This window comes from Leptidea sinapis, chromosome 36 (assembly GCF_905404315.1).
Source record: "Leptidea sinapis chromosome 36, ilLepSina1.1, whole genome shotgun sequence".
In the NCBI taxonomy this organism is placed as follows: domain Eukaryota; kingdom Metazoa; phylum Arthropoda; class Insecta; order Lepidoptera; family Pieridae; genus Leptidea; species Leptidea sinapis.
In genome coordinates, this window is record NC_066300.1 from 1,979,828 (window position 1) to 2,002,087 (window position 22,260).

Consider the following 22,260-nt stretch of genomic DNA (forward strand, 5'->3'; position numbering starts at 1 on the left):
AAATAGATTTTGCTTAGTTTACTAAGCCTACCGCAAATAATGATATGTAATCCTTAATTCAAACAATGAAATAAACTTACAGATATGGACGAGTGTGCGACGTTCGACAATGTCTGCGTGTTTGGTCGTTGTGTCAACACGTACGGGATGTTCAAATGTATTTGCGATAAGGGATACCAGTCTGATAGCATTGATGATTGTGAGTATTTAATTGTTAATATTTGTAAATATTTATATTTTTTTTATAATGAATTTGTAACAATAAAAAGAACCTTGGGGCCTAATATGTTCCCCTGTGAGGCACCTAGATGTTAATATCCCCAACTAGTGATATGAATTTATTAACAAGTAATTGAAGTTGTTTACATTTATGTAACTAGTTGAAAGTTTATTGTGACAAATTAAGTTTAAAAAAAATCTGAAGATATTTCATATTGAAATATTCAAATCAGTGAAAAGATTCATTCTCAAAATACGATGTATGTATACAAAATTATTATGGTCTTAATAATGGCTTATTATCGCAGTGATGCCCGGGTTCAACTGCACTGACGTGGACGAGTGCAAGTCACCACAATCTTGTCAGTACGGTGAATGTATCAATACGCAGGGATCCTACATCTGCCGCTGCCCTCCCAACTACGAGCTGCTGTCCGACGGTACAGCATGCTTTGGTGAGCCATTTTATATTTTATTATGTAAAATTATTAGAAGTTTTATAATGTAGGTGGCACAAATGTTTTATTATGTTGTATTATTATTTGTATATAGAAAAGAAGATAAAGATCGACTATGTAACATTATATTCGTTACAATTATTTCATAGTAAAACATAGAACAAAAATGTTTTATTAAAAGCGTTCGGTGGAACAGTTCTACAATTTTCAAATTGTTGCCAAAGAAAGTAAAAGTCTAGAAGAAAGCGTAGACAGATTTGATTGCAAGTTGAATGATGGATTTAATGAACGGAACACTGAAAAATAATGGAAGGAAATGTATAAAGCTTGTAAGAAGTATGTAAATGGTTTAGTGAAATAAAGGAAAGAAAAAGATGAACTTAATAGAAGTTCATCTGACAATATTGTTCACTATAATAAATTGTTTTCTTAGTCAGTAAGTTCAGCGACAGTAAGTCAACAGAGAGAATGGATGGACCTGTTACTTGAGTGCACTAGCACGAATAGATAGAGCTAAGTTGGAAGGAAGTATTGGACACGGTTCATTCTAAGAAGACATTGATATCTGTTAGAAAGGGGCCAGTTCAAAAGAAAGCATGAGAGAAATAAGAGAACAACTTTGGTTATGATGCTACTGGAAGAAGTGAGGCAACTTGCAAAGTAGAATTCCGTAAAGGAAAGCTTGCTTGTATGGAAGTATATCTGTATATAAGTTAATTAATATTTTATAATGGACCACTTCTAACTAACTAACTTCTATACAATTATTTTTATTATTCAGATTCTCGCAAGGCGCGATGCTATGGTAAAGTGGATCTTCGTTCAGGAACGGAGCAGTGTCGAGACGAAGATGAGGTTTCCGAAGACGGAACCATGGCAGCATGTTGTTGTTCTATTGGTGAGAATTTGATTTTAATTTTTCTGCTACTTTCAATAAATAACTAGTCTGGCGATAAACAATGGCACAAGTTAAATACTTCAAATAGTTTTTTAATTCAAATTTGGAACGCGTTTGTTATTTTAGAATAGAATAAAATCCAATAATCCAAAAAAAATTTGTTTCGAGATTGATATTCAAATCAAAATAACGGAACAAGTTGTTTAAGAAAACATAATTGCAGTGGTTTCATTGCACAAAGTTGGTATGAAGCTGTCGGACATTTTCTAGATATTTAAAAAACTAGGTATTAGTCGTATGTTGCCTGCTACCAACACATCCTTTGTTGAGGACCTTAAAAGATTGGGGCGTCCGCATGCTGTAGCTTTACAATAAAAAAGGCTGTTAACGCTGTTTGAGCCAGAATTTGCTGAAATCCTATAATCAAATTAGAAGTATAGATAAGACCTATAGGACTATAATATTATGTTATTTTAGGTGCCGCTTGGGGTAATTATTGTGACTTATGTCCGGAGCCTGGTTCAGAAGCGTATCGGCAACTGTGTCCCGGCGGACCAGGCTATCAACCGATTTTGGAACCAGTAAGTTGAATATTGAACTCTTACCTTTTTTCTTCTTCCTCCTAGACCTTTTCCCCATTTACTTGGGGTCAGCCTTCCTTGTCCTTTTCTTCCATTCGGCACGGTTTTGCGCCATGTTAGCTATTAAATGAGCTTCTTTCAAGTCTTTTTGGACCGTCGTCTTCCACGCGTACTCTTCGTTATTGGCATGTCTAGGGCAAACTTCACCATATTATGATCGTCTGGGGGCCTTTGATCTTCTCGACTATTGGAGCAATTTTAAAACTTCCTCTGATGTACTCATTTCGAATTTTGTCTAGAAATGTGACATCCGGAGACCAGCGTAGCTTGCGCATTTCTGTCATGTGCAGTTTATTTATGTGGTGCTTTTTAGTCGCCCAACACTCTGATCTGCACAAAACAGCAGGTCTAATAGCTGTTTTGTTCAACTTCCCTTTGACTATTTACTTACTGAACTCATACCATCCTTAATCTTGCCAATAACATTCAAAATTTGTTTGAATAGTCTTTCATGACTCTCTGTCTATACATTCTTGCTAGTTGCTGCTAATTTCAACGCAAAAAAAATTAGTTTACTGATTGTTTAGCACTCGAAGATAAAATTAAAAAAAAAACTTGTTCAATGGCCATTATATGGGTTTCATGTCCATATGGCAGATATCCTTTGGTGGCAGTTTTGATACTCTATCCGGTTAGCCACTTATTCTCTTGTCCTTGCAGTTTATATTGCCACAAACTGCTAATGTTGTTATTGTTATTTGCGCGTCTAGACATACATACGTCTAGATAGACTGTGACTGCTGTGAAAACTTCCACGCACGCACACTAGTGTTAGGCGTAGCTTGTCACGAACACTAAAGTATTAAGCCAGGCCTGTTTTTATCGGTTGTCTAACAGCAAGAGACTCTATCTAGACGTATAAATGATCTAAGGTTATTTGAGTGAGTATTGAGCATATCATGTGTGCAGCCATCGTACGTGGTGACGTTGGCGGACATCGACGAGTGCGCTCAACACCCACAACTGTGCGAGCACGGTACTTGCACCAACACATTCGGCTCGTTCATGTGCACTTGCGGCGCGGGCTGGCGCCTGGTGGACTCCCGCTGCGAAGATGAGGACGAGTGCGCAGCTCCTGACGTCTGCGGACCTGGCGTGTGTCGCAACCTGCCCGGCTCCTATGTGTGCCTGTGTCCCGAGGGATATGTCGCCATGCCCAACGGAAGTTAGTAGTGCACTGCCATTACACATACATTAAAATAAATATACATAACTAAGTAGAGTGTGGTATGTATACACAAAATTATTAATATTATAATTGTAATTATATTTTTCTAGAGGAGTGCGTCGACGTAAGGCAGCGGCAGTGTTACATGGAGTGGGATGAGTATTCGGGGACCTGTTCCGGTGCGGTGGGAGTGCCTCAAACTAGGTACTCGCGCATGATTAGAGATATTAGACGTTTTATCACTTAACTTATACGAAATCCTTTGGTCTATTTTCGATTTAAGAGTTCTACTAATGCAATGGTAAGAGCAATAAACTGCAAACAACTACTCTAGTTGGTGTGCCTGTATGATGTAATTCACACATTAAAATACAGAAATATCACATTTACCACAAGTTTCCATCCCTTAATTTAACACTTACTATCCGTGCAGATAAAAATGTCGGCTTACTCCATCTGTACAGTCTGCATATTTTTATGCAACAAACTATTACGAAAGAATAACGATTTTATTTTATGAAATTTACCTGCAGATGTGCTCATATATTGATTGTGTGAGACTAAAAATAGAAGCGATTTCTATTATCCTAGTTTTATTTCGATTTTTATTATCCTAGTTTTATTAGCGTGCCTGGCACTTTAAAGTTGTTTAATGATATATTTTTTTTGGCAGATATCTATGTTGCTGCTCGGTCGGTCGCGCCTGGGGCGCCCCCTGTACCGCGTGCCCCGACCGCGGGTCTCCCGAGCACGTGGCACTGTGTGGCGAGAAGCCTGGCGAGTACATCAACCCCGTCACCAACGAGACGCGCCCCATCGACGAGTGTGACATCATGCCGCAACTGTGCAAGCCGGGCGTGTGCCATGACACACCCACAGGATTCCGCTGCGGCTGCGACCACGGGTACATCACCACACTAAGCTAAATAAGCCTACCAGTGGCTCCTCCTTTGTACCGGATGCTGGCTAGATTATGGGTACCTCACCGGCGCCTATTTCTGCTGTGAAGAAGTAATGTGTAAGCATTACTGTGTTTCTAACACAGCTGCTCAGCAAATAACTTTAACATGTTTCGGTCTGAAGGTTGCCGTAGCTAGTGGAATTACTGGGCAAATGAGATTTGACAACTGTAGCGCAGATGTAGTGCCGCTCAGAATTTTTGGGTTTTCCAAGAATCCTGAGCGGCACTGCATTGTAATGGGCAGGGCACATCAATTTTCATCAACTGCTCGTCTCGTCCCTTATTTAAAAAAAAAAACTTAGTTTCTGTCATGACATTTGAACTGGCTTTCGCTGCGGTTGCGACCATCACCAAGCTAAACTAGATATAAAGTAAAATAATTCTCGTACATCCTGAGTCAGGATGATGAGCGCAATATAATTTTGTGATGCCTTTATATATCGCTGTCAATGTTATGGGTAGACAATACAAGATGGCGTGTCGTTTCTTGAAGGTACGAACACGACAACACGTCCCACCTGTGTCGCGACATCGACGAGTGTGCGGAGCAGCGCGCGCCGTGCCGCGGACTTGCGCACTGCGTCAACCTACCCGGCACCTACGAATGCAAGGTAATACTAGCATCACATTGCAATCTTAAGTGAAATTATATTTATTTATTTAAACAAAAAGTTATTTGTGTTTCGTGAAAGATGAAGTGATTATATAATATGTTACATGCTCTTTGTTAGACAGCGATTGGCCACAGAGAATATAAAACTTCACGGCATATGAAAAGTGACAGTGAGGTGCAAACTCTTAGCTGTACGTACGCGCGCGGAATTTAAGCGTGGAAGAAAAACTCCACCAAATATGACCCTCGTTCGCGTCGTCAACAAAATGACCGACCGAATTTCTTTTGAGCTACTTTGGAACTGTTACAACGATGTATGAAACGTGGCTTTAACATTATAATCCAGAAAGAAAATTACAGTCCAGATTCGCTAGCATGCGCAGCACAAGCAAATTATCTCTACACATTTTCTCGTCTTATCTCGACATGCTAGTTCTGCTAGAAGAGAACCAGAAAAAGAACTCCTTAATGAAATTGTTAAGAAATGTCGAGGAAAGCTATCAAAAATTGTTTTGTTCCATCAAGATAATGTCCCGCTACAATTAGAGAGGCTGGCTTCAAAATACTTAAGACCCCAGTGATTGGTATCTATTTTCAAGCTTGAAAGATTATTTTTTGTAAGGACAGATTCAAACAAAGTATCTTCAAGTAAAAGAGAAAGAAATTCCAATTGCATGAAGGTACTAAAGACTAACTCAACATGCGCATTTAAATTTTTTCTTGAACGCTCTACATGTAGAGTGTTTACAAAGCGTTCCATTTATCGCAAAGGATGCAGGACTTGTAATGATACCGTTTAATTATTTCTACTAAACTGATAAGCTATTAAGATGGATTTATTTATTATAACTACACCCATGCTTTAAATCCTCTATTAAACATTCTAAAACGGTTAACTTATTGCCAACATTGAAACACCCAATTTCCTAATAACCATTACATCATCCATCATCCGTTTTCATAATAACACTCCTTTGGATGATTTTATGGTTACTAGGACTGGCTTTTTTAAAGTTAGCAGTAAGCTAACTGTTTCAGAATCTTTTATAGAGGATTCATATTATGAGTGTAGAACCCAAGTTTACTAATTGATGTAAATCTGCGTGCAGTGTCCGCCCGGCTACCGGCTCACCAGTTCTCTTGACGAGTGTGAAGACGTGGACGAGTGTTCCGATGAGCGTCTGTGTGAGCATGGCGACTGCAGGAACACGCTCGGATCTTACCGGTATGTTGTCTACACTGTCTTTTTTTTAATTGGAAAAGTTTTTGGTACTTTAGAGCTTAAATTACTTACAGTAAGTATTGTACTTTTGAAAGTATTAAGATCTAATAATCAAACAAATTTTATAACTATATTTAGAATACTATGACTACATAAAATTAAAAATATAATTACGTGGAAGCGTACCATGAATACTGGCAGCATTTCCGCGATAAATAGCTAGGCTGATCCGTTGACCGAGATAGCTGACAGCGCTTGGGTTTCCAGTAGCCTTATTGAGGCGCGAGGATAGTCAGTACTTTGTACATTCATGGCACATCTGGGCCCGACGGGCCAAGTGTCTCGACACCAAACGACACAAAGATGACTTTTGCTTCTAGGTCCGATATTTAGCTATCCAATTGCTTAGTGGAAATTATTGATTCGCCTGTATTAATGAAATATTTCTCGATCACTATTGACTTAGAGTTTCAATCCAGTAAGCAAATATTAATTCATTGATGAAGTTATTTAAATGTTGATTATGTATATAGATGCGAATGTAAAGCCGGGTACACACTGCGCGACAATGCGTGCCGCGATGTGGACGAGTGCAGCCGGCCACGAGCGATGTGTCGTAACGGAACGTGCGAGAACCTTCCTGGCTCCTATATGTGCCACTGTGACGAAGGCTTCAAGCCTGGTGCCAACAACGACTGTGTCGGTTCGTAGAAAGTTTTAATTTAGTACCATGAGATTAATTTTATACGGCTCCTGTCATATCATATATTTAATAAGCATGAATTGTTTTGTCTTAAATCGCTTCGATTTCATAACTGGTAAAAATATACAAAATGAGAGAGAGTTAAATAATGAGACTCGATGATAATGCAACATTCTAATCAAATCAAATCATCTTTATTTGCAAGATAAGGTAATAATAAGATGTTGTTGGCTTATAATTAACAGGTGCTCTTATCCTAACCCATAATGCATGCAAACTTATAGTGGAATATATAGTCAGTTCACGTTTTAATTTCTGTAACAATTATAATATACTGTACCATACTAAAAAAAGATATAAGTACATCCCAAGCAAACTTAGATTAACTAGGAGGTTAGATTAATTAGGAGAATTGATTAATTAGGTTTTGAGATTATCTTTTACATAACCGAAATTAAAGAGACATTAAACAGAAAAGAAAACATTTTTTTTTACAATATATAATGTTATCTGTAGATATAAACGAATGCCGCGAGGGAGGCATGGTGTGCCGCAATGGCCGCTGCCGCAACACGGCCGGGTCGTTCCGTTGCGAGTGTGCGCCCGGCTACACACTGGCGCCCGACGGCCGCAACTGTCGCGACGTGGACGAGTGCTCCGAGCTACCCGCGCCGTGTGGACGCGACGGCTCGCCCGCTTGCACCAACACCAACGGCGGGTCTGTCACCTTCATCTTACACTCACTATGTATTGAGATGGTGCAGATGGGGCGTGGGTAGATTAAAAATTATAGTATAAAAAGGCAAAAAAATACACGAAAACAACATATTCTCAAAGTGGGCGGTGAGCAAAATAAGGTTGAGAAACTATGGTCTAGATGGAAGCTCCTACTGCTAGGCAACCGATGAAAACATGCGTGACAAGCTACGTCTCACACTCGCGATATGTATGTCACTTTGTGTTTGTGTGCGTGCATTGCTCAATATAGAGGATAACTGTCATCCGACTTTCCATCCATTTTTCGACGTTTTCACAGCTGTCTATCTAGAATTATAAATGATCTAAGAGTATATGCATGTGATTCAAATAAGAGTCAAATATTTATTACGCCGTTCGTCAGAAATAAGGTAACGTTAAAGTACGACAATTATTAATGTCAAATTTAAACCTACTTTTTAGTACATATTATGACAATAAGGCTCACTAAAATTTTACGGGAGCTTAAAGAGTATAGGTTACTAATTTAGGTTTTTGATTACTGTTTTTAGATACTATTTTTGGCGGTTTTGAGTTACTATTTTTAGCGTTGAGTATTTTATAATATTAGCTATTGATGTAAATAATCGCAGAAATAGATGGAAGTTTACGGATAGTGTGGAATTTATAGATCACTAGCTGACCCGGCAAACGTTGTTTTGCCATATTAAGTATAATTCACGCGATAGTTTAATACAAAAAATATATATATTATATTTTTGTGAAGTTTCATCAAAATCCATTCAGTAGTTTTTGCGTTAAAGAAGTACAAACATTCATCCAGACAGACTTTCACATTTATAATATTAATAGGATTCTTGTAGTTCAAACCGGGCTTTACAAATTTCATTTATCAAATAATAAGCATATCTGTTTCTCGGATAAATTCGCTTTTTGAGATGCCCAAGAGACCTTTGGCATTTCAAAAAGACAATCGAAAAACAAATGTCAATGGTTCCATTGTCTGTGACATCGTGTTTATTTTAACGCAAACAACTTTGAAAACCATTGAAATATTTTAACACATGTTCCATTTCTTATTTTGACCTGTAGTATGTGCACAAGTGGGAGGCTCCTTTGCACAGGATGCCGGCTAAGTTATGGATACCACAACGGCACCTATTTCTGCCGTAAAGCAGTAATGTGTTAGCATTACTGTGTTTCGGTCTAAAGGGCGCTGTAGCTAGTGAAATTACTGGGCAAATGAGACCTAATATCTTATGTCTCAAGGTGACGAGCGCAGTTGTAGTGCCGCTCAGAATTTTTGGAGTTTTTCAAGAATCCTGAGCGGCACGCATTGTAATGGGCAGGGCGTATCCATTACCATCAGCTGTGCTTCCTGCTCGTCTCGTCCCTTATTTTCTTAAAAAAAAATAGTATATTACTTCGAAGTAGGTACAGGATAAACGAGGATACTAGTCAACTAGTGAAGTGTTCACCACTAGCTGAACACAACAGTACAAGCACCATTATTCGATTCGGCGAGGTGAATGTTGTTTTGACGTTAGTTTGTTGACAGATACGAGTGTACGTGCGGTGCGGGCTGGCGCGCGGTTGGACGCCGCTGTGTCGACAGAGACGAGTGCCGCGAGCTGCCGCATGTGTGTGCCGGTGGGGACTGCCATAACTTCAACGGCGGGTAATATATATAATACTAGCTGACCCGACAGACGTTGTTCTGTAGATAATAAAAAAATACCGTTTTATAGGAACTTACCAATAATTCAAAACATCAAGAATTATTTCGTAAAAATGCTCCCTGTTGTTATAATGAAATTGTTTCACAGCGGAACTGTCAAACCACACAACAATGTGTCACAAAATTCTCTCATAGATAATATTTTCATACAAAACAAATATAGAAAATAAAAATAATTATGGTTCCCAAATCGAAATAAAAATATCCTATCTCTTAAGTTGGACCAAACTGCACTACATGAAGTAATCCCCATTAAAATCCGTTCATTAGTTTAGATGTCCATCGCGGACAAACAACGTGTCACGTAATCTATATATATTAAGATTTATATTAATAATAAAATAACAGCGTAATATTCCCAACTAAATTTAATGCCTTTTGTCATATTACTCATTGCCTACTGTCGCATTTTATGGCACAACAATTCCTTGACTGTTGCAAACCTCTTTAAAAATTATTTAGTTATTATTTAGTATTAAGATTTAGCCTACACTGGTAAATTCTACAATAGAACACCTCTATTTAGTTTTCTAGCTATGAACTTTATAACTTTTTAGGTCCTTCGAGACCGTGATAATCTCGAGTTCTGCTTTCAGAATATAAGTTTTATTTTATTCTATGGTAGACACGCGATAAATTTGAATAGCCAGAATGTAGTTTTATAGTGATAAGTGTGTGATATAAAACTAAATCGAAGTTTGGCTTGGTTGTGTTTTGAAGAATTACTCTACATAATTGTATAACAGATGCAAATAAACTTGTTAAGGTACCGGTGTGACTGCCCCACCGGTTGGCGGTTTGACTCAGCAAGCGCCGTGTGTGTGGATGAGCGCAAGGAGCTGTGCTACGACGAATGGGACGTCGGTCGTTGTCACCGCGCTCGACCTCTCCAACTGGCCCGCGCCGAGTGCTGCTGCTCAGAGGGTGAGTGTCTATCCTGTACACACCTCGGTCACGTAATCTGTGCACCAACGTGATGTATCTTCCACTTCACTCTCCACCTTTCCGCGCTCGAATATTGCATCACATTTACGGTCATCACACATCACACTAGAGCGGCGAAAAGCTGCATCTTGTGTTGATGAAGATCAACACAAGATGGTTGTGGTATATAAATATATGGTAATATATATTTGTGGAGGAAGGAAACCACTTATAATCTATCAATTTGAATTTTTTAACATTGCTATCGAATTGAAGAATAAATTCCTCAGTAAGTTATGAACTTTCGTGTTAGCATTTACTTATAACTTTTTTGTATCTTTAAAGGTGCTGCTTGGGGTCGGTACTGTGAAAGATGCCCCACACCTGACTCTCCTGAATTCCTGCGGATATGCCAGGGTGGGATGGGACGGCCCAATCTCACACAAGTGAGCTTTATTTTATTTTATTTGAATATATTTATTTATGGTATTACTAAGCGCATACCCGAGTCGTCAACTATTAGGGAAAATGCACAAAAATTCACTTAAATGTACAGAAGGGTTAATATATGAATCACCGGAGCAAGGTAAGATTTGACATGGTCTCAAACATTGTCCATGAAAGATTTTGATTTCATTGTAGAAATTTAATGTATTTCCCTTAGATAATTTATACGTTAAACAACCGATAGAAACAGACCAGGAATATTAGTTTAGTGTCCGTGACAAGCTACGTCTTACACTCGCCATTTGTATGACACTTTGTGTTAGTGTGCGTGCATTGCTCAAAATAGAGGTTAGTTCTAAACTCATTTTATCTAGACGTATAAATGTACCTAAGGTTTTTTATTAATTGTGTGAGACAATGTTAAAACCTATAAATTCATCAAATCATTAAAGCGATCTTTTAATTTAATTAATTAACTATATGATTCAAGAGTGAAATGCAATACGGAAATATGATAATATAAAATTCAGGTGATACAGTTTGTTTATGTTGATACATATATCAACCAAAACCAAAGTTTAATTATATCACTCTGACTTTTGTTAGGATCTAGACGAGTGCATGGTGCGGCCAGACGTGTGCAAGGGCGGGCGCTGTATCAACACGGACGGCTCGTTCCGCTGCGCGTGTCCGGCCGGCTATACGCTGGACGCCAGCGGGCTCGTGTGTGTGGACGCAGACGAGTGCGTCGCCGAGCCACGCATCTGCGGCAACGGCACGTGCACCAACACGCCGGGCGGCTACGAGTGCCGCTGCAACAAGGGTTTCACGCAGGGACCTGAACAGGTTAATAGAAGCTATTTTTATTTTAAGAAACAGCGAGGTCACACGAGAATGCGGGTCACCTGATGGTTACTACTCACCGCTGCTCTAACTCTCTTGCTATACGGGGCCGATCACTATAAACGTGTATGTCATTTTTATTCATTCTTCAAAATAACAAGCATACTAACTACAATGATATCTGAGGACTACAGAACTACTAAAGTTTTCGCAGTTATAATCGTAACTGCGAACTTGAACTTTTTAATTTATGACACTTGTTTTAACAAGTGTCATAAATTAAAAAGTTCACATTTTGCTTTTTAAATCATGATAAACTATTGAGTCGACGTTAAACAGATAAAGATAGAAACTATACACAGTAAGACGATTGATAAATACATATGCCAAAATAACTACCAACTTCTGGCCTATTTCCCAAATCGTTTCCTCACCATGATATCGAATAAAACTCCCCAACCCACATTAAATATATAATTGTTAGTGCTAATAGTGATACTATGGATTGTCAGACATGCGTGGACATTGACGAGTGCGCGGAAGGTCGCGCGCAGTGCTCTTTCCGGTGCCACAATACGGCGGGCTCGTTCCGCTGCACGTGTCCGTTCGGGTTCACGCTCGCGGCCGACGGCATACACTGCCGCGACGTAGACGAGTGCGCCGATGACGCCGACGCCTGTCCACACGCTTGCGAGAACATCGTCGGCTCCTACGTGTGCAAGTGTCCTGAAGGTATGGTTAATGTCATTGTGTGTAAACAGCGCTTGATGGAACGATCATGTGTACAAGTGTACATCCAATGCAAAATATGATTAAGTCGATTGTTCCGCAAATCATATATTGGCTCCAAAATCTTAATAATATCAATCAGATTTGCATAAAATACTTATGTGAATGTATCCAAGTTTCCATAAAAGCTGAATGAATATGAAAATATTATACTGAACTGAACACCAGGGGCGTGCATTCCATATATGCCAGTAGGCATAGCCTACCTACCATATTTAGAGTTTAAATAATATACCTACACTAGATACCAGGTTAATTCAGATAAATTTAGTTCTTTTATTTTATTCTATAATCGAACTTCTATTGAACACCCAACCCGTAAATTTTTCGTTACGCGATATACTAAATACTCACGGTAAGCAGTTCCGATAATGCTTACTCGAGCCTAGTAGAATACGTTCAATTTCAATAACAAAATTTATTTGTCAAGGTACCACAGCACCCATACGACGACAGCAAAAAATATACAATTACTATGTATATCGTTCTTAAATAAGACCATCGCAATTTGACATCTTTAACACATCCGGGGTAAGCACGCTTACTTCGAAATGACAATCGCAGCTGTTAAACGAATTAAAGCAACAAAAAAAATTATACCTACATTATGATTTATGCATAATTATTATTATGACGTGTCTCGTTCTCTTAGTGTCCGAGTTTAAAACCTTATTGCGCTTCCATAAGAGTGTTGACATCGCACATGACGTGATTCATGATTGTGAGATATAAAATATAACATTTCCGGAAATAAAATTATAATATTCAATATCAACAATGACAGCGCCATTTCTTTAGTTGTTTTCGTGAACTTTATATCACGGGCGTGAACTATTAAGCTAATTACATTATTTATTTGTTTTGTGTTGATTTGTCTATTGTTAATTAGTGTTTGTATTGGAAAAAAAAAGTAGTTGCTGTGTGTTTTGTGTTTAAAATAGGTAAATAGTAAGGAATTAAAATATAATGGAGAAATTCCAGTGTTGCGATTGTGGCGAAAATACGGGCTGTTTACAGAAATTATGTACGTATCCTTTTGCACAATTTTCGTTCCGTTATCGTTATAATACAATACAATTTATATTGTATAAATACAATATTATAGTATTTATACAAAGGTCGTGATTGTCGAAGTCGTCTATGATTTGAGTTTAAAGTTCTTTTTCGAAGCCACAAACGTTTCAAAAAATTTACTTTTTTGAGAGTTTTCATTAATAATTACAGTTATAAGTATTATCATAAACGCATGAAATTTTAGATTTGACAGTAAATGATTGCAGTATGGGTGTTTACCGCTAGATGGCGGTAAAAATGAAAGTATGTGTAATCTAAGAATATTAATAACAAATATTTTTTGTTAAATAAACACGCATGCTTAGGCTATTGAAATAAAATAAGAAAGCAGTTTAAGGTATACTTGTTCCTCGAATGACACAAACTAAACTATTAGGTTGACCATATGATACGGAAACTACATGCGAAACACAAACAACTATGTAGATGTATGTAGATTGTAGTATGTAGATTTCAAAACCTAGTGCTGTCAGACAAGAGCGCGGTTCTACGACTAGTTAGATCTACATTGCTTACCTTGCTAGAAAACCAATGCACGCCAGTGCTGAACACATTACACAATTACATGCAGGGTTGTTTAAATTAGTTTGGGTTGTGTTTCGTATGTTATTTTAAGAAGACCTTAACAAACTGACACGTGTGGTATTCCAGGCTACAAGCGCACGTCGGCGCCGCACGACGCGGCAGACGCGTGCGAGGACATCGACGAGTGCGCGGAGGGCGGCGAGGTCGGTGACAAGTGCGCGCCCGGCGTGTGTATCAACACCGAGGGCAGCTACGAGTGTGACTGCGACGCGGGCTACGAGCCCAGCGACGACGGACACGCTTGCATTGGTAACTGTAGTGGCTTTACATCTAGTCTGAAATATATATATATATATATATATATATATACATATATATTTATCCGTGTGACATTAAGTGCTATACCTATAAATAATGTACAGTACAACGGGAGGCCAGTTGCAATCCGCCATCGATTGGGAGCGGATGTCGCCGGGTGTAGTGCTACATACTGAAAAGCTTTAGACCTCGCGGAAGGTCACCTATGTGAAGGACCGACCAGATCAAACTGTTCAGTGCCGTGCTGGCGAAACATTGTGAGGCGTATTACATCTGCCCCTATTGAAACGCTCTGTGAAGAGCGTATCGACCGAGAATTGTATATTTAAGGCTACGCTATTTAAGGCTTTTATCTTATAAATCAACTATCCCCAAATAAAGATTAATTTATGAACTACCTATACATAAAATAATCTGTACCACGCCTTTTTGGTCCCCCGAAATTGTGTCATAAATAAAAAATAATTAAGGATCCACCCACCTATTACAGACCACAGAACTGGCATGTGTCACCGTTCGCTGGTGTCTGGACGCTGTGTGCCCGAGCCTTGGCCCAGCTCGCTCGCCTCCACGCCTACACCGCCCATGCAGGTCACCAAGTAAGTCCTTATCTTACTGCACTTAATATTATATTACGGTTTAATTCCCATTCTCAAGTTTCAATATAAGTATATAAGTACCTAGTAAATACCTAGTCTTGCCATAAATACTGCAAATAGAAAAAAAAAACGATTTTTCTATTGAAAATAATATTTATTACTTTTACAGTGTGTTAGTTTAATAGATAAATATAAAAGAATTTAAAATATAAAAAGCTCATTCGAAGTTGTCTCCTTTGGCTGCAATACAGTCCTTTAAACGTTGAGGCCATCAATAGAAGCACGCACTCTTTTCATGTCAAAATTCTTCACTGCCAATCGTACGGATTGTTTTAGGGACTCCAAATTATCATGGCATTTAGAGCAAGCCATACTCTTTAAAACTGACCATAAATCATAATACAGCGGCTTAATCCGCTATCGGGACTAGACGGCGGCCAGTCTTCAGCTCTGACGAAGTCCGAAACGTTCGTTACCAACCAAGACTGCGTAGACCGAGCTTTATGACCCGGCGACGAGTCTTGCTGGAAGGACCATTGTTGGTTATTGAACATGTGTTGTTCAGGGGTTTCACTAACTTCTCAAGAATCTTGAGAAGTAACGTATGAATGATACGTTTGTGCCAATATTTTGATACCTTTTTCACAAAAGTATGGCTTAGTCACTCCTTCATAACTAATACCCCACCAAACCATTACAGAAGTCGGATAGTGCCCACGTTGTATTTTGTCGACTAATTGGGAAGCTTCCTTAAAGCTTTGAGCTTCAATTGTAAAAAAAATCCAATCCGTAAACAAAAATTTTTCTGTGACCTCCCTTTGGAAACCGCTTCAGTAGTTGTTTCGATTTTACCACGCTATTCTTTTTTAAATTACCATATAAGAAATGACCAGTACGTATCTTTTAGGCTGCAAGTCCTAAGTCATCTTTTAAAATACACGACATGGTTGTAGGTGCTATCTTCAACTCCCGAGATAAAATCCTCTGCTTTCGGACAGGTTTTCTGCGAATTGTTTCCCTTACTGCTTTGACCACCTTTTTCGTACGAACACTACGTTGACGGCCAGATCTTTTTCTGTCACAAACAGAGGAAGTCTCATTGTACCTATTAATAGCCCGGTACACAAACATTTTACTAAAACCAAGCGTATGGAAAGTTTTAAAAATTGTATTTGGCTCCATATGTACTTTGTGTTACGTAATCACAGCGATCCGGTTCTCTTTATCACCCCACTCCATTTTAATATCACAAAGTATTGGCGCCAAAATGAGAAAACTCAATGAACAATCATATAAAAATGATAGTTTCCGAATTCAAATGTAGGTAATATATAATATTACCTACATTTTAAATTGTATTTTAAATTGTAACCGTATTTATGGCCAGACTAAGTATAGCGCCATTCTTTCAAATAATAAAGTCAAAGTCAAAAATATAATTTTAACACATGCTAATTTCACAAAAGTTTACACATATTATATATTTTAAAAATAATGCAATCTAGTAAAATAAATCAAGGTTGAACCCTAAAATTTATAAAAAAATAACAATTATAATACTATTTAAAGTAAGAAGTAATGGCTGATTATGCGAAGTTTTATGAGGACCCTGGAAGGAAAATACAGTTAGAAGGAAAACATCTTTATGATAACCATTCAAGGCAATGTAAAAAATTAAGCTGATAAGGTGTGTTAAACATCCCGCATCTGAAATTAAAGTTTGATGGATAATTGATGTATTATTATCTTAATTATATCACTTTTAATTGATTTCGTAAAAACAGGTACATCTTTTCCTTCTTAGTGTGAACCAGTTACCATTTTTGTAGAAGTAACACAAATGCGTGTTTTTCCAGAGCACAATGTTGCTGCACCTTGGGCGTGGCATGGGGAGCGGAGTGCGAGCTGTGTCCTCTGCCCGGCACAGCGGAGCGGGCGGACCTCTGCTCTCTCACCAACCTGATCACCAAAGGTGGAATTACTGGTAAAGATTATTTTTTCACTTGGAATTCCTTATATCCTTGGATTGAGACAAATCCTATACGGTGAGATTCTCCAAGACCTCTCTTTCACCAATCTGTGGAAGGAACTTCCTGTCGAAGTGTTCCCGGGCATACTCCAATGATTCCTCTGATATTGTTTGACGTATTACGAGGTGACCCATAGGTATGCTCGTCCATAAAGCACATAAAAGTGTACAAGTTTCTTATTAGGGAGGCCAATGGGCATGACGAAGAAAATTACACCTGGTGGTAAATTATCATCACCACCCATGCTCTCTAGCAAAATCACAGCATTGTTCTCCTTTGAGGTACCCATTCCATTTTTCGGAGTCATGTCATATTATCCACCTGGAAATTAAAATAATATGATGTGGCAACAGCATATTTTGTTGTGGATTACGTATTGAGACGGCATTTTGGAATACGCGTACCTTAGAGGGCTTATAGCAAAAAATGTAATAAATATTGTAAATTTAGTAGTTGCTGTAAAATAATGTTCTGTTTTTCATTTTATATATAATTATGGTTCTGGTAATACATGTTCATTGACTTAGAACTCATTCTATCAAACTAACAAAGTGATAAATCAAATACTATCTTCTCGGCATTGCAAGCAATTATCTCTGATGAGTATTATGTTTATTTTCAAGTCAACTCTGATAGCTGAAAATAGCTTTTCCAGCATAACCGAGTTCAGAATACTATATATTTCTTTTCGAGAGGGTTAAAAAACATTATTTCATTTATGTCGTCGTATTAAGGCAGTGACGATAGGGCCCATATGGCAACACCCAGATAAAAACCCATTACCGGCAAAAACTCTCTGCTGGTAGCTCAAACGCCTTTGAAACGACGGCGGATCGGGGCCGTCGAGGCCAAATCATTATAGCTCACAGCGCCGGGGCACCTTCTAAGAAAACTTGAACCTCGGACAGACTCTGTGGTGGCGTGAAAGGAGAGAAGAGCTTTTAAGATTTATTTTAATTGGGTTCTAGAGAGATTGGACTCGCCGGCGAGTTTAGTGATATAGTATTTATATGTATTTGTATGTTTGTGTGAATATATGTAACATATAAATCTAATTAAATTTATAACACCGCGAATCTCCTCTTGTTCTAAGATTACATTTTATGTATCACCTTATAAAAGCAATTATGCAGGAAATACATTTGTGAGGCGCTCTTGTAGTTTGTACAATAAACATCTTACTGAAATTGATATATTTTCATTAAATATACAAAAATATAAGAAAATAGTAGGTGATATTATACTCAATTTAAAAAATTAATAACTCTAAATAATAAAATCATTGTTGTTATGTCCTGTTCTTAACTATACTCTTATAACTGTTTAAATTTTCGTTTTGTACATTGTAATTTTGTAGTTTTTACTTTTGGTTTAAAATATCTATGTTGTTTGTTGTTTTTTGTTTTGCATTATTGTCCATTGTAAACATAATTAGTATTTAATTTATGGAACTGTTTTGTCTTCTAGCATATGTATATTTGTAACTCACTATTGTAAAAGACTGTTTTGTTCCTGAATAAATAAATAAATAAATAAATAAATATTTATGGGTTAATAACAAACATGTTGATGAACACAGGCGGCGGGGGTAAGTTCCCGGGCGGTGCGAGTGAGACGGCGCTAGTGCCCGATGTGTTCGGAGACATCGACGAGTGCGCTGCGATGCCAGGACTGTGCGCGCCTGGCCGATGTGTCAACACTATCGGCAGGTTTGTATTCGAGTGTCAGGTTAAATCAAATATTCATATATTACGGAATAGATGCGTCCGTAGCCGCGACTTATAAGTTGAGTGTTGTTACCTTAAGAGTTCGCATGTTCTATTGAGATCTAAAAGTGTTGTTCCAAGCAACTGTGCACACTTATAGTAACGTGGCTCTCAGCTGCGTTCGACGGACATGTCCGATGATGACACAATAATATGATGTGCTGAACTACAAGGACTGACTACCGGAACTGAAAAATAACAGGGCCACATATACGGTTGTGTTAAGGATAGAGGCTACGGTATGGCACGTGTTGAACAACCCCACGTCCTCGGCGTTTTGTAGTTTTTCGTTTGATTGGGCTTATTACGTACTTAGACTCTTGATTGGACTGTACGTGTTGGTTTATCATCTTACACCAACCAGCTCAGACCGCACCATAAAGTAATGAACCTATTCAGAATTATGTAGGTGACTGGGAGCGACACTGGAGACTAGAACTATATACTATATATGTTGGTTTATCATCTCACACCAATCAGCTCAGACCGCACCATAAAGTAATGAACCTATTCAGAATTATGTAGGTGACTGGGAGCGACACTGGAGACTAGAACTATATACTATATATGTTGGTTTATCATCTCACACCAATCAGCTCAGACCGCACCATAAAGTAATGAACCTATTCAGAATTATGTAGGTGACTGGGAGCGACACTGGAGATTAGAACTGTGCCTGAGGTTCAGCCACGTGCTCACATTTCTTAACCACACACATTTCTTAATCACACCTCTATGCATCCTCTGCATAAAGAGCTGTCACACCTATGTTAAATAGGTGTTTGTTTAGAGGCCATTAAGTATGCTCTCTTTTCGAAAAACTTTTTGAATCCGATCATATTTTCACTGATATTGGCAGATGGCACTCAGTGTAAGCAATAACAAACTTTCAATGTGGTTAAAAAAAAAAGGGGCAGCTGGTTTCAATCAAGTTAGCCACTTGCTAGTCTCTAATATAGAAACAATATGTGTATCATGTTATGTTTCTCGTTGTTTAGTTTCCGCTGCGTGTGCTCCCCGGGCTACAAGTCTATGGGAGGAACGTGCGCGGACATCGATGAGTGCGCGTCTGTCCGCAGTCCGTGCGAACAGCTGTGCACCAACACCGAAGGGTCTTACGAGTGTCTCTGCAGAGCTGGATATGAGGTATACTATTATAAAACGTTTTTTTCTCTCTACTTTGTCAAGGAATAGGTATAGTAAATATAATTTTAGAAATCATCTAATTAAATACGCTTTAGTAAACATTATGACCTGGCAGCCCGATAATGCTCGACCAGTTTTTAACCGACTTCAAAAAGGAGGAGGTTCTCAATTCGATCGGTTTTTTTTTATATATGTACACCGATTACAACGATTTATGATCCGATTGACGTAATTCTTAGTTATACTAATACATAGTTTGGTCCAGTACTTTTCATTTTATGAACATTTTTTATTGAAATTTTTGTCTACATGGATGATATAATTGTTTTTTGTGTACGACTTTTTTAGGAATTTTCATTCAGGTTGATTATATATTATTTTTATTAACTGACACTAAAAAGTAAAATAAAAAAACTAACTTAAAAACTATCAAGTAACTAAAAATTAAATTTACTACACCTTATGCAAACCTTTACCTTTAATATTAATAAAATAATATTATTTATTTATACTGTGTTAACGTTAACTGAGGAGCTAATGCCAAGTGTGGCTGACTGTTTATGACGTTCCCATCAAAATCGGTTACGGTTACAATAGATTTGCTTTCTTTTTTTACGCGTTGTTTGTCTATATGCTAGTATATTGTAGGTCTATGATATTATATAATGCGTGCAGGTTGATGAAGATGGTGCCCGGTGTCGTGACGTGGACGAGTGTACGCGTGGAACGCACACCTGCCAACAAAACTGCGCAAACACGGACGGATCTTACGAGTGCTCCTGCCAAGATGGCTACGAGAAGCGTGGCGATGCATGTGTCGGTAAGCAAACAGTGATACTCGTATTTCCTTTTTTATGAAGTAAAACAAGTGTGTGTGTACTTATGTATGCACGCAAGAAGTTATGCTTCTTTGGCCTAACAAAGCAAAAATCCTTAAAATTATTTATTCCTCGTGCAATTCTGCGTTTGTAGAAAAAACAATATTGTAATAAATCTTACAAAGATAGCTTTGATAATTAATTATTAAATAACGAATACGGCTGTATGGGCTTGAACCCTTTGCCTGTCCTACTAATAGACGAAGAAACCAAAAAAAGTTAATGTCGCAAACGTCAGAAAGTTTTAGGAAACAACTTCACTCTGTTACTATTGTTACAGTGCGCAGACGCGCGCGCATCACAAATCAAATCAAATCAATCAAATATTGTAAATATGGCTTTGACAATTAATTATTAAATAACGAATACGGCTGTACGGGCTTGAATCCTTTGCCTGTCCTAATAATGGACGATGAAACCAAAAAAAGTTAACGAATGTCGCAAACGTCAGAAAGTTTTAGGAACCAACTTCACCCTGTTACTATTGTTACAGTGATGCGCGCGCATCTTAAAATTTCACTTTCATATTTTCTGAATAACGTGCGAAAAGAAGTATAACTTCAAAAAGTATAAGGCCATCCCAGGGTGTCGTAAGAGGTGACCAAGTCCTCACTGATGTCCAAGAGTCAGCTGTATTTTGCGACTATAGTAGGAACATGTTAGATCAACTAGACGACTTATAAAATTGCACGTTTCATTCTTTAATCATTCACAATCGGCTACAAGTAAATTCATGCTGTTCGTATGAGCTCTTTTATTTATAAGATTTAAGAATATTACCGGATTAAATTTAGGCATTTTTATTTATATACAAAATCTTAAAAAAACGTATCTTAACCTGCAACTATTGAGTTGAACAAAGCCAAGATTTATGTACGATAAGTCATTGGATAGTGAGATTAGCGATAAATCCGGTAGGTTGAGAGAGCTGGAAGTGTTATCTTCAATAAATTAAACACAAATATTATGTTCTATTCTCGGTCCTTCCATTGATATAGTGTTTCCTTTGCAAAAGAGAGTCGTTCGTGCTATGTATCAGCTAGGTTATAGACAGTCACTCAAAGAAAAAAATATGAAAATTTAATATACATTCACAAAAATAGTCACCTTTTTGCACTTAATAGTGATTTTAATTATTATAACAATAGAAATAACGGATTGCTTGTAACTTATTCTAGTAGGCTTCATAAAATACATAATAGTTTTAAGGGTAAATGTTTTTTAATAAAGTCAGCCACTGTTCAGGCATTATCTATTAATAAATTTAAATGTTTTATTAAAAAATGGCTCCGTCGTAAATCCTACTACTCCACAGCTGTATAACATCTAAGTGATCCGACAGCCTGGGACTAGATTATGATTATTTTATAACAGAAGCAATGACAATACAATATTGTATATTTGATTAAAAAGAGCGCAAAATAATGCTGGGAGAGTTTCTTGCGCCGCTTCTTCTCTTTCAGAGCCCCATTTGTTTCCGAAGCAGTTGTGGTGTCAGTGATAATAATGTTATCTTATTAATTCTTTCTATCTCTGTCCAAAAGCCTGAATTAAACAGAACCGTAGCATTCCTTTATGTAACA

At 37.9% G+C, this 22,260-nt stretch overlaps 1 protein-coding gene across 2 annotated transcripts in view; it reads left to right on the forward strand.

Annotated features, from left to right (window-relative positions):
- The window catches only part of LOC126975585 (fibrillin-1-like), a 104,996-nt gene that overhangs the window by 78,009 nt on the left and 4,727 nt on the right, over positions 1–22,260 (forward strand). For both annotated transcript variants that reach the window (XM_050823536.1, XM_050823537.1), the window contains exons 31-52: positions 83–199; positions 528–674; positions 1,459–1,575; positions 2,053–2,156; positions 3,126–3,381; positions 3,495–3,588; positions 4,058–4,288; positions 4,839–4,956; positions 6,068–6,183; positions 6,714–6,883; positions 7,400–7,601; positions 9,159–9,278; positions 10,105–10,262; positions 10,608–10,708; positions 11,316–11,555; positions 12,065–12,284; positions 14,067–14,249; positions 14,749–14,857; positions 16,714–16,841; positions 18,467–18,596; positions 19,652–19,799; positions 20,475–20,619. In XM_050823536.1, the coding sequence (XP_050679493.1) occupies positions 83–199; positions 528–674; positions 1,459–1,575; positions 2,053–2,156; positions 3,126–3,381; positions 3,495–3,588; positions 4,058–4,288; positions 4,839–4,956; positions 6,068–6,183; positions 6,714–6,883; positions 7,400–7,601; positions 9,159–9,278; positions 10,105–10,262; positions 10,608–10,708; positions 11,316–11,555; positions 12,065–12,284; positions 14,067–14,249; positions 14,749–14,857; positions 16,714–16,841; positions 18,467–18,596; positions 19,652–19,799; positions 20,475–20,619 (3,354 nt within the window). The remainder of the gene's footprint in view (positions 1–82; positions 200–527; positions 675–1,458; positions 1,576–2,052; positions 2,157–3,125; positions 3,382–3,494; positions 3,589–4,057; positions 4,289–4,838; positions 4,957–6,067; positions 6,184–6,713; positions 6,884–7,399; positions 7,602–9,158; positions 9,279–10,104; positions 10,263–10,607; positions 10,709–11,315; positions 11,556–12,064; positions 12,285–14,066; positions 14,250–14,748; positions 14,858–16,713; positions 16,842–18,466; positions 18,597–19,651; positions 19,800–20,474; positions 20,620–22,260) is intronic.